Source organism: Ursus arctos, unplaced genomic scaffold (assembly GCF_023065955.2).
Source record: "Ursus arctos isolate Adak ecotype North America unplaced genomic scaffold, UrsArc2.0 scaffold_24, whole genome shotgun sequence".
Taxonomy (NCBI): Eukaryota; Metazoa; Chordata; class Mammalia; order Carnivora; family Ursidae; genus Ursus; species Ursus arctos.
This window is the reverse complement of record NW_026622919.1, coordinates 42,016,705-42,029,741: the sequence shown is the minus strand read 5'-3', so window position 1 is coordinate 42,029,741 and position 13,037 is coordinate 42,016,705. Positions and strand designations below refer to the sequence as shown.

At 36.6% G+C, this 13,037-nt stretch overlaps 1 protein-coding gene and 1 pseudogene across 3 annotated transcripts in view; one reads left to right on the top strand and one right to left on the bottom strand.

The window, feature by feature from the left end:
• Positions 1 to 13,037, bottom strand: part of NSRP1 (nuclear speckle splicing regulatory protein 1) — a 52,171-nt gene that overhangs the window by 10,914 nt on the left and 28,220 nt on the right. For all 3 annotated transcript variants that reach the window (XM_026517778.4, XM_048227020.2, XM_026517776.4), the window contains one exon: positions 287 to 343. In XM_026517778.4, coding sequence (XP_026373563.2) covers positions 287 to 343 — 57 coding nt within the window. The remainder of the gene's footprint in view (positions 1 to 286; positions 344 to 13,037) is intronic.
• Positions 8,412 to 8,491, top strand: LOC113269216 (small nucleolar RNA SNORD116; annotated as a pseudogene).

Genomic DNA, 13,037 nt, shown 5'->3' with positions numbered 1-13,037 from the left:
ATATAATCCACTGTAAGACTACTGAGTCATCTGAAAGCAGAAATGGGTTTAATCTACAACACAGCAAGGAAGAGTTAATTCTTCATTGTGCTTTCTCTTTGAAAATTTATCACAAAAACCTGAAATATATGTAAATCAAGAAACATCTTAAACATTTTCAGAAAAGAAGTGTCAAGATAAAATTATTTCTTTATACACAACTACTCTGCTCAGTCTCAGGACTTAGATACTACAACTGATACTGAAATACTTCACCACATACATTTAATTCACTCAGCCACCTTACCTGTTTCATTGCCTGCTTCTTAGCAGCTTCCCTCTGGAGGCTTTCACTCACGGAGGTCTATAAAACACAAAAATGCTGTCATTGTTTGCCAATTTAAGATTTCTTTTCCATTATTCTGGTTGGCAACTAGTTTCTTACTTATACTAAAAAACAGAAAAGTATTATGAAAAAAATATTGTAATTAACATTTTCAAGGTCTTTTACCAAAACCTTAAGAAACAAATGAATTTTACTGTAGATCAAGAGCGTACGTGTAGGAGAAAATAGAAATGGTACAAGAAAAAATGAGGTAACATGGCTTTTTATTCCCAACTTCAGCACTAAGGCACTCAGTCTCTACGGATTTCAATTATTTTGTGTGCACATGTGAATGTGACTGTGTGATACACAATACATGGGTGGGGGAGCACTGGTCCCTTCCAACACATTTAATGACATGATTCCCAGCAACAAAAAGCACATTTTAAAATATTTACTACTGAATATATGGTATATCAAGTTCTTAGTATATGCTTAAGGCTTAGGGGCAGCCAGAACTATCTGGGGTTATAATCTTTCAATAAATATGTACTAAGGCATTGTTCTAGCTCCTGAAGATAGTAGGGAAAATAAGGACAGTCCCTATCCCTCGGAGATAAATGGTCTGAAAGGGAAGATAAGTAACTAAAGAGATCACTGTAATATAGATGTGATAAGCTATATAATAAAGGGATTTAAAAAAAAGGGGGCTGTGGGAGCACAGAATCAAGAAAGCCTTCCTAAAAGAGATACGACATTAGACTTGAATCAAAAAGAATTTAAGAGAAGGCAAGAGGTGTTTAGGAAGTAGTAACTACAAGGGCAAAAGTAAACATTTACAGCTAAGAAAAAAATATATAATTAAACTACTTAAAAAATGTTTTCTCTTAAAAGGTTTTGTAAATATACTAACCAAAACTGAATTGTATATTTTAAAAGGGTGAGTTTTATGTTATGTGAATTTTATCTTAAATTAAGTCTACTGATGCATTTATCTTTTATTGAAAAATATAGTCCTCAGCCCTAGGACTATAGTTCTCTAGCCTATTGACAGGTGCTGCTTTCAGCTGTACAGTATCAGTTGGTGCTTCCTTTGTTTTCCATGGCAACCAACAGAACAAAATAAATAAACCTAATTCTAATTCCCTATGACCACGGAGATAAAGTTAACTCAAAAAGGCCATACAAGTAACAGAACACATACTTAATAAATTAAAAGAAGTGGACAGGCAAAGAACTAAGGACATTTGGTGACAGTAAACTGACTACAACTGGAGGAAAAGATACTAATAATGAAAACAACAATAGCTAACATTTTCGAGCCAGATGCTATGCTAAGTGTATTACTTGTATATTACATTTATTACTCATTTAATACAAATTTCCATTACGTGATACATCTTTACTCATTAGAATATCAATTTTAAACATTAAAATATAAAATATTCTAATAAGCCTATCTTATGAATTCTTTCCAATCTACTTTTAATGTTTCAGTCTTTCTAATCAGCAAAAATTAAATATCTCTTGATCACTTACTGAGTAATGTCTTAAGGACTTACTAGAAGGGTCTCCAAATACTAGACTTTTACTTCTTTTACTTGTTTTTATCATTTTTTCCTATCTCTCCTCCAGTCGGTCACAGTTCAAACTGGTTCCTTCAACTTAAACTACTGAATTTAGGAAAATAAAACACAAAGCTAGTACTTTTTAGACTCATACAACAGAGAATAAGCAGACTGGGAAGGGCCTTTCCAATGTAAAGTATATATGCTGTGGGACATAAGAGGTTTTGTTTCCATGTCTATAGCTGTTTTCTATGTTAATGCCAGGTCCGTTTTATAGATACTAATGTTTATGTCTGTCTGTCTGACCTTTGAAAAAATCAGTTATTACAGAGTGATAACATAACAGAGGGAGTACAGTATTTTACAAATTTCATTCACAGACTTGTATCCCTGGAATTCTAATAGCATCAATGGAAAAAGAGGTAGCTCTGAACCTAAGCTGAACAATTCAGGGAAGATTATCTCCTTCTGAAGCTCATTTGATTCTCAGTCTTCTAACTAAAGGAACTCTGACAATGACTATTGAGGTTTCCACTAAAATGCCAACACACTGAAAATATTTGGGCACCTGGGTGGCTTAATGGGTTAAGTGTCTGCCTCTGGCTCAGGTCATGATCCCAGGGTCCTGGGACAGAGCCCCATCTGGGCTTCCTGCTCAGCGGGGAGCCTGTTTCTTGCTCTCCCTCTGCCCCTCCCCCCGCTCTTGTGCTTGCTGTGTCTCTTGCACACACACTCTCTCAAACAAATAAATAAAATCTCTAAAAATTAAACTGAAAATATTGTAAGTTGAAACTAACCTACCCTACATCATGGCTTTGCCCAAATTACCTTAAACATGTTTAGAACACTCACATTAGCTACAGTTGGGCAAAATCATCTAACGCAAAGCCTACTTCATAATACAGTGCTGAGTATCTAATGTAATTTAGTGACTACTGTACTGAAAGTAACAGAATGGTTGTATGGGTACAGAATAGTTATAAGTGTATGGACTGTTCACCCTCGTGATCACATGGCTGACAGAGTGAGCTGTGGTTCACCTGCATCATGACATGAGTACTGCGCATCACTAGCCCAGGAAAAGATCGGAATTCAAAATCTGAAATACAATTTCTACTGAATGCATATAACTTCTACACCACTATAAAGCTGAAAAATCCTAAGTCAAACTATTCTAGGTCGGGGACCATCCATGGTTTCTATAAAAAGGAAGGAGGAGGGCCTGGCTAACTCAGTTGGTAGGGGTATCGTGAGTTCAAGCCCTGTGTTGGGGTAGGGCTTACTTAATTTAAAAAAAAAAAAAAAAAAGGAAGGATATGTGGGAGAAGACTAAAATGACAAAAACAAGTCTTCCTGCGTAAGTCAAGGAAGACTTCGTCTTCTTGAACTCAGTAAGAGATTCCATATATGCCTTATGAATAAAACAAAACTAAGATATATAATAACCACCAACATATCAGCCTCTAACTTCAGAGTTCCTATATCGCATGGCATAAAAGGAAGTACAGAATAATGGTCACAAGCGTAGGCTTAGGAATCTGACCGAGATTCAAACTGTTCTTTCTCTTACTAGCTGAGTTATGTTAGGTATGTTATCATCTGTATAATAGTACCTACCTCACAAGGTTCTTTAATCCTCACAAGGATTAAACGAGATAATATATAAAATATAGTTGCTCAGCAAGTATCTGGCTCAAAGAAGTGCTCAATAAGGACTGGCTATCATTTACATTATTACTATGCTGAAGAAATGCTTATATTTACATAAATCAGTTATGGGAAAACAGTCTTACAGTTAAACCAAAGCACTCACCACGAAAGCATACAAACTATGTCTCACTATATATTTAGCAGCATACTTAATAAAATATAAGACTGGTATTTATATAGAGTTGTACAATATGATTCAATTTACATCCACTGAAACAGAAAAATCTATTCTGTTGTATATTTAAAAGGCTATACATGTTTTGTGTGCTAAGATTCCTTAGGTCTTATATTCAGAACACCAATAAACAGGAAAATGGAGGATGCATATATTTGAGTCCATCACTACCCATGGAAACGATGGTATAGCCAAGGAATGGGCTTTCTAGAACTGACAGTGGCTTTACCAGGAACGACTTATAAATGCAAGTACACTCCTGAAAGCATGAGTAGATTAAAAAGAACTCTTCTTTGAAGGAGTCCTCTACTGTGCTGCTATAGGAATAACTGGATGGTGGGACTTGATAGCAAGGAGATGCCAACTGAATGGATATCTGCCTTTAATAACTGCTCTGGTTTAGGGTGGAGCTCTTGTTAAAGTATATTTTCCAAAACTTTGTTTTGAAATAATTATAAATTCACAGGTATCTGTAAAGACATGTACAGGGAGGTCGTTTACCCATTCCTCCCCCCCCAATATTAACCTCTTGTGTTCACTACAATACAATATCAACACCAGGAAACAGACATTAGTACAAACCACAGAGCTTATTCAGATTTTTACCAGTTATACATGTATACATTTGTGAGAATGTGTGTACAGTTCTACACTATTATGATATGTATAGCTTCATGTAACTACCACCATAATCAAGATAATTTAATACCATCACCACAACAGTCCTTTGTGCTACCCCTTTATAGCCATATTCACCTTCCTTCCCCCATCCCTAATCCTGTCACCACTAATCTATTCCCAATCTCTATGTTACTTCATGAATGTTAAATAAATGGAATCATTTTGAGATTGGCTTTCTTCACTCAGCATTTTAAAGGAATGTATTTTGTTTAGTACAGATATCACGAAAACACTTTAATCCTTGCCACAAAATATTCTAGCCTACAAATGGCCTGTTAAATAATATAAGGATGAAAGTGAGTGACCTAATCATACAATAGTCATTAACTGATTAGTTTCAAAATTAGCAGGCATGCAATTATTCTTATTTTATGTTTGAAGACCAGTTAGTTCACAGAATGATAAAAGAGAGTATTCATTAATAGTGCCTTCTAATAAAACCACAAATTATCATCAGTTTTAAATGTAGGAAGATAAAAATTACTCCCTGTAAGGGCCTTTATCTTTTTCTTTTTTTTTAGAGAGAATGCAAGAGAGTGAGCTCCACTCTCGCAGGTAAGCAAGGAAGGGCAGAGGGAGGAGAGTGACAGAAAGAGCCTCAAGATCTCAAGTAGGCTCCACACCCAGTGCGGAGCCCTACGAGGAACTTGATCTCACCACCCTGAGATCATGACCTGCGCCAAAACCAATGCTTAACTGACTGAGCCACCCAGGCACCCTGGGCCTTTATCTTAAAGAAAAAATAATTCAAGCTATAAATTGGCTCATATGTAAACATTCCAACCGTCCTAAAAGTGCAAAAACTGCCATTGTACCACACCAATCTTTCAAAATAGGTTTTATAACAAAATCTCAGGGAAATAACCTTTTATAAAACCTGAAGTAATAGTTCCTTGCAAATATTTCAACTTGATTCAACAAACATGTTCTGAGAGCCTACTATGTGTACAGCACTGAAAGTGGGAGAGGAGCCATATTTAATCAACATCTTAATTTTTTATGTCTAATCTAAGAGTTGGTAGGTTTAACTTTAATTTTCAAATAAGAAATGAACATGAAAAAAAGGATGATAAAATGCCAGGTCCATTTTATAGATACTAATAATATATAACAATACTCGCTACACACACACACACGTGGTTATCAAGTATAGGCACTATAAACTGCAAAATTAAGAAAAACACGAGACTGGATCTTCTTAGTCTTTACTACTTCCCCTGGTAGTTTGTTCTGTGTAGATAATAAAATTATTTAACTGGGTGCCTGGGTGGCTCAGTCAGTTAAGTGGCTGCCTTTGGCTCAGGTAATGATCCCAGGGTCCTGGGACTGAGTCCCGCATCAGGCTCCTCACTCAGCGGGGAGCCTGCTTCTCCCTTTCCCTCTGCCCCTCCCCCTACTTGTGTTCTCTCTCTCTCTCCTCTCTCTAATAAATAAATAAAATCTAAAAAAATTATTTAATCAATTTAATGTTTGTTTCATTGGGATGCAGTCAGACAGATATGATCTAATTAAAAGGGAAATGGTTTTTAAAACCTTCACAATTAGTTCAGACAAATGCAAGAGAAACCACAGGATTGTGCATTTCTTACATCACCACGCATGTTTAGATGGGTTGACTCGTGGGCTGTGATAACTGCCAGAAGAGAAACAGCTTTATGTATTACTAGAGCTCCTTCACCAATACACAGAATATAGTTTAATGACACTGGTAAAGAAATAAGATACTGGACTATTAATTTATATTATTGAATCACCTTTCTTCAGTCACAAAAATTTTTTATAAAATTAAACAAAACATTTTTTTAAAAATAAGAAAAAATAAAAGTTCAGAAAAGGGTTCTGAATTTTTTGCAGAAATCAATCTTTTTCCATAACTAAGTCACAAATTTAAAAAAATCACATATAGCCTTCTTTATGAAATAAGATGTTTACCTATCCACTTACCCAAAATAGTTCTCAACTAAAGAAAAAACAGTTCAAGAATCAATCTTTCCTCCAACAGCTTATGGCTATAATTTTCGGTTGTGCTCTGAGAACCTAGAAATGAAAACTTCCTGTTCTTTATTATTCTAACTTAGCAACAGATCATTTCTACAACTCAGCAATCTCCACCATGAGCTTTGTTTGTCCACATTCACATGACTCTTTTGTAAGTACAAAGCCCGTTTAAGAGTTGCAAAAAACACACAAAATTTTTATTATATAAGCTCAGAAAGAAAAAACGGACATGGCTATCAGCAGAAAATTTAGAAAAGAGAAAATATAAATGACCACTAACTGTATGAAAAAAACGTTCAATCTTACCAATAACTAAGGTGATGAAAATGAAAATATTAACTTTTATCATCAATCAAATTGATACAGATTTTTAAAGTTATATCATCCAACACTGGCAAGGTAAGGAGTAAATATATACTTCTACATTGTGAAAGTGTGAAATGGTTCCAATTTGGCAAAATGTATTAAAAGCCTGAAAAAAATATCCATTTCTTTTGAATCAGTAATTCCATTTTCAGGAGTTATTTGTATGGACATAAAAAAAGATATACAAACAGATTTAGGTGCTCTTATAGTCACTGTATTATATAATGGGATATCCATTCACATTAGTGAAAAACTTGAAGCAATCTAACTTTCAACATTAGAAGATCAGTTAAGTAAGTTGTATACCCTTCAACACAAAGCTCTGCAGCCATTTAAAAATCTGTTTCAGGGGCGCCTAGGTGGCTCGGTTGTTAAGCGTCTGCCTTTGGCTCAGGGCGTGATCCCAGAGTGCTGTGATCAAGCCCCACATCGGGCTCCTTGCTCTGCTGGGAGCCTGCTTCTTCCTCTCCCACTCCCCCTGCTTGTGTTCCCTCTCTCGCTGGCTGGCTGTCTCTGTCAAATAAATAAATAAATAAAAATCTTTAAAAAATCTGTTTTCAACAACATTTAATGGTATGGGCAAACTTTAATGCTATACCCATGTCTGTCCATGGTCACTACTCAAGAAGTAGGCCCCCTGCTAATAATCATCCCCTCACATACTATGGCCACACTGCTTCTTGTGTCTTTTACCTTGATTAAAACCTTCCCATGAAGTCCTCTATAACCCCTGCATTCTCATCCTCTTTGATGAACCTTTATTTCCTTGACTGAAACTGGTTCTTCTCCAAAGATACCCTTTCTTTTGAGGCTGCTCACAGCTTACATACTTCACATTAGGAAGACATTGTGTCTCCTCCTGATTCTAGCGTCATACACTGTGGGTAAAAGTAAAACCCCTACACCTTTGAAGTTCATGCCACATGACTGTTACCTTTATCCCTTTTTATTTTCAATTTATGAATCCTTTATTACTATCTCTGGCACCTTGATCTCAGTTTTATTTTCTACTTTATATCACGCCATCATCATCACAGATAATCCATACAACACCCTGACCTGACCTTGTTTTCCTCAGGTCCAGTTATTACGGTTTCCTCTCCACGTAGCCAGCCTATCATTGTCACTCTTGTCATTATCTGTGACTGCCCCAGCTCTGAAACTGTAAATCTGGACAACCAACGCAACAACAAACACTACTTTTCTACCAAATTTCACTGTATAGAAGATGTGTATTATTTCACATCCGTATATTGATAAAATCAGGATACACTTTATAATCAGCAGGCATCATCTAACTGCTGTTGACCAAGAGGCAGTCTTAATAGCTGGGTCTACCTGCGTGTATGTAAATACTAAAACTGTTAGCACCAAAACCTGCAGAATGAATATCATCAAGTGTTGGTGGTATAGCATTTCTTAAAATTGTGCAGTTATGTAGAGATAATTTACTTTGGACTCCCACTTGGGATTACTACTTAACATGCCTAGGTCACTACCTCCAAACACCCTCCTTAATGACCATTAAGCTCGATGTCAGAAAGAATGATAAATCTGGAAAAACACTGTCATCAATGAGTCTGAGTGAAGAAGTCAGTCCAAAAAAGACTGATTGATGATGACTCCTCATATGCATTCCTTGGAAAATCTGAACAAAATGAGAACTCACTATGATTAAGAAAAAAAACAAACAAAAAACTGTGGATTTGAAAAGTTTTAGGGATCCCTTAACTAATTATTTTTATTCATATTTTGCTTTTTAATATATGTATAAGAGTAACCAAAGGTAAAAATTTACATCTTAAGACTAAAAGAACTCTTTCAATATTGTATTGTAAATGTATAATTAGAATTCTAACTCATAAGACTACCATAGTTTAATTGCTAGTTTTCTTAATGATGTATAGACTAACAGTGCAACTTCACAATGTTTCAGATTTCCATAAAATACATAGTAAGCTCTCTTGCTCATTTATTTCCACTATATCTTTTCTTTGATCTTATGGATGCCACTAATCCCTTGATTTTTCTATTTTTTGTTAAGACTCTTAGGGGCACCTGGATGGCTCAGTCGGTTGGGTGTTTGCCTTCGGCTTAGGTCGTGATCCCAGGGTCCAGGAATCGAGCCCTGCACTGGGCTCCCTGCTCCGCGGGGAGCCTGCTTTTCCCTCTCCCACTCCCTCTGCTTGTGCTCATTCTCTCTCCAATAAATGAATAAAAAATGGAATCTTTACAGTAGTGAATCTTCAACTACTCTTGCCAATAATCTAAACTCCCACTGCCCATCTTTTGCACCTATTTGATAAACATGAGTCCTGAATCCATGCAACTACCTGCTGTCTATAGTAAGGCAGCTAAGCACTCCTGGAAAATATTTCTTAGCTTCCAATTGTAACTGGGTTCTAATGGTATTTACCAAATCTCCTCTTTTACTAACCAAGTCTCTCTTTTTTCTCTACCAACTATATTCAGGCCTCCTCTCTTTGTAAACCTCCTACACCCTGTCAACTTTCCCTATACGTGACATTACCACTACCTTTAAAAATTATTATGAAAGGGACACCTGGATGGTTCAGTCAGTTAGGCATCTGCCTTCAGCCCTTAATTTTTCTATTTTTTATTAGAATCTTTGGGGTGCCTGGGTGGCTCAGTTGGTTGGGTGTCTTCCTTCGGCTCAGGTCATGATCTCAGGGTCCTGGGATCGAGTCCTGCACCGGGTTCCTTGCTCAGTGGGGAGCCTGCTTCTCATTCTGCCTGCCGCTTCCCTTGCTTGTGTGCGCTAACAAATAGATAAAATCTTTAACGACATTACTATGAAAAATTATGTACAAAAAGTGTACAAAAAATAACACAGTACTTGTGAATTCATCACTCAGCCTAAGAAATGGAACATTATCAGTAGAGATGAAGTCAATACATATCCTTCCATAAATCTCATCTCCCACCCTTTCCACCCTAAATTTTGTTTATATAATCTCCTTGCTTTTTGTTAGTTTTGCTACATATGTATTGAAGGAGTTCAGGACATGGCCACCCCAAAATATGCTCCTTAGGCATACTGATTATTCTGAACTGAAAACACTTGAAAATTCCCATGTGAAAGGTGCCTTCCTTGTACCAGAAGGAAGAAGCAAACTTATTATTGAAGATGGGGAGCCAAGGCCAACAGAAATCTAAACTCACCTTGTTAAAATAACTACCTTCCTTAGTCTATACATATATTTTAGTTACTTTCCCACAATTTCTACTCTGTTCACCCTAGTCTATAAGCACTTATGTCACTTCTTTGGGTCTTCATTTTTGTGAGGGCTCCCATGTAAATATAAAATGAGCTTTGCCTTTCTCCTGTTAATTTGTCTGATATCAGTCCCAGCCAGAGACTATGACGGTGGAGGCATAGTTACCTTCCTTATAGTATGTCTCTAAATGATGTTAATTTTGCATGATCTGAACTTTTATACATTCTCCCGCTAATGAACATTTATTTGGGTTATTTCCTTCCCCCCTCCCCCAAAGAAAGCAGCTATGAACACTGTCCGTGTGTCCTGATACACATGTATAACCAAACAGGAGAACTGCTACGTTGTAGGATATCTATCTTTAACTTCATTAAATACGGACAAATTGTCCTCCAAAGTGGTCTAACCAATTTACACTCCCACCTACAGTGTATAAGTATTTTCCATTAGTCTTGTGAACATTTTATATTGTCCATACTTTTCTGTATTTTTTTTTTAAAGGTTTTATTTATTTGACAGAGAGAGCGAGAGAACATAAGCAGGAGCAGCAGGAGAGGGAGAAGCAGGCTCCCCGCTGAGCAGGGAGCCCGATGAGGGACTCGATGCCAGGACCCTGGGATCACGACCCGAGCCGAAGGCAGACACTCAACCATCTGAGCCACCCAGGCACCCCTTTTCTGTATTTTCTAAATGGTCTAAAGGAACATGTATTTTTTATATAATAGGAGATCACTATAACTTATTAAGTAACCAGAAATTATTCTAATTTAAGTAACAAAAGCAACTTTAAGATCCTACTCAGAACTGAAAGTTAATTATGCTTAGTAATCCTGACCAGCTGTGAAATATAAAGTGCCACCTGCCTTTGTGTGGTCAAAGTTTCTAATTCTACACCTTCAGTCAGTTAGTACTTAATGTTGCTAGTCACTCAAAGCCAACGTTCAAAGAACTGAACAAACCAAACTAATACCTTTATGTAACTAAAGAGCAATTAACACCAACCTAATGGCATTTATTCATTCACTTAAGTATTTACTGAGCATATGCCATGTGCAAGGCACTATTCAAGGTATCGGTCAAACAACAATAAACAAAAACCCTTGCCCTCAATGAACTTACAGGGGAACAAAAACAGAGAAGCAAAATATGTCAGATGTATTCCACTCTATGCAAAAAAAAACAAAGAAAGGTACAGAGACTAAGGAGAAGACTGAATTTAAAATAAGACACTCAAGGAAGGCCTCAATGAGAAGGTGTCATTTGAACCAAGACCTGACAACGGTTAAGAAAACAAGTCACAATATCTGGAGAACAATTTTTCAAGCATAGAGAATAGGCAAGGGCATGGCTAACATGTCCAAGGAAGTGGACATGGATCAGGGTGAACGGAGAAACTTACTACAGGTATGAGAGAAATCATGGTCTGAGAGAGTCAAAGAAATATCTATGGAAGGGGAGATCTAAGCCAAATTTAGAAAGAAAAGTAACACAGGAAAAAAAAGTTGTATTATATAAAGGAAACCCTATAAAGAAATACAATGACATAGGGGCGCCTGGGTGGCTCAGTAGGTTCACCGTCGGACTCCTGATTTTGGCTTGGGTGGTGGTCTCGGGATCATGGGATTGAGCCCCACATAGGGCTTATGCTTGACGCGGTGTCTGCTTGGGATTCTGTCTCTCCCTCTTCCCCTTTCCCCACTTGCGCTCTCTAAATAAATGGAGTCTTAAAAAAAAAAGATATACAAAGACATAAACATGGCAAGAAAGGATGAAGAGATCAATATGATTAAAGCAAATGACTTCTGTATGGGTGCTAAGAACTACAATTGGACCCAGACTACATTATGAAAAATAGAACCCAAAATGTGATGCAAAGACAAAAAAGAACTTTTTACTAACTGAATGAAAAGTCATTTAGAAAAATGATCTGGAATCAATGTAATAGGGGTAACAGGGAATTAGACTAGGGGCACTGAGGTTGTAAGACTACGGCACATGGGATAAACTAGGTGATGCTCCGGAAGAAGCAGAACTCGGACGGAGACGGGCACAGAAGGAATGCAGAACACAGGACCAAACATGGTATTAAAGTTTCTAAGCTAGGAGACTGCAGAAATAGTGATTAGAGGTAGAATCATACATATGTTCTGTATAGATCATTTCATCCAGAGCTGTGTTTTTAGAATGATTACAAACTGAACAAAAAAATTATACTCCTTATCCAAAAGACATAAATGTACGTTTTTGAAATCTTATGACAATAGTTCTCCATTGAGAACTCAATTATACCTCATATACAGAACATGATCCTCATAATTTGACCTCCTTCAAATACTTTATCACATCCTAAGTGGAGAACCTTCTGATTTTTCTACATTTTTCTCTAATATCTAAACATTTGGGTTTTGAAGAATAGGCAAAGAACCTAACAATGTATTCATCTGAAACAGTTCCTTAGGAAGGCAAGTTTTAAATCCATGGAAATATGATAGGCTACTTATTAAAATGATGTGGAAACAACAGTCTGCCTTTTGAAAGAAATATTAAAACTCATTTCTTACCTTACCTCATTCTGTTTAACAAACACCAAAATACATTCCAGACATTATTAAACATTTAAATGTAAACACAAGTTGCAGAACCTTTAAGTTTTATTAAAAAGTAAAATGACAATATAGCCATACGAAGGACTCAGAGCAACCAGGACTCTCATATATCAGTAGTGGAAATGTAAAATGGTGCACCAACTTTGGAAAAGAATTTAGCAGTTTCTTGAAGAGTTAAACATACACCTACCATGCAATCCAGCCATTTCACACCTAAGTATTCATCCAAGAGAAATGAAAGTATAGGTCCATACAAAGACTCGTATACAAACGTTCACAGCCATTTTACTTTTAACAGCCCAAAACTGGAAACAATCCAAATAATCATCAACAGGTGAACAGATCAATTGTGGTATATTTATACGATAGAATACTACTCAGCAAGAAAAG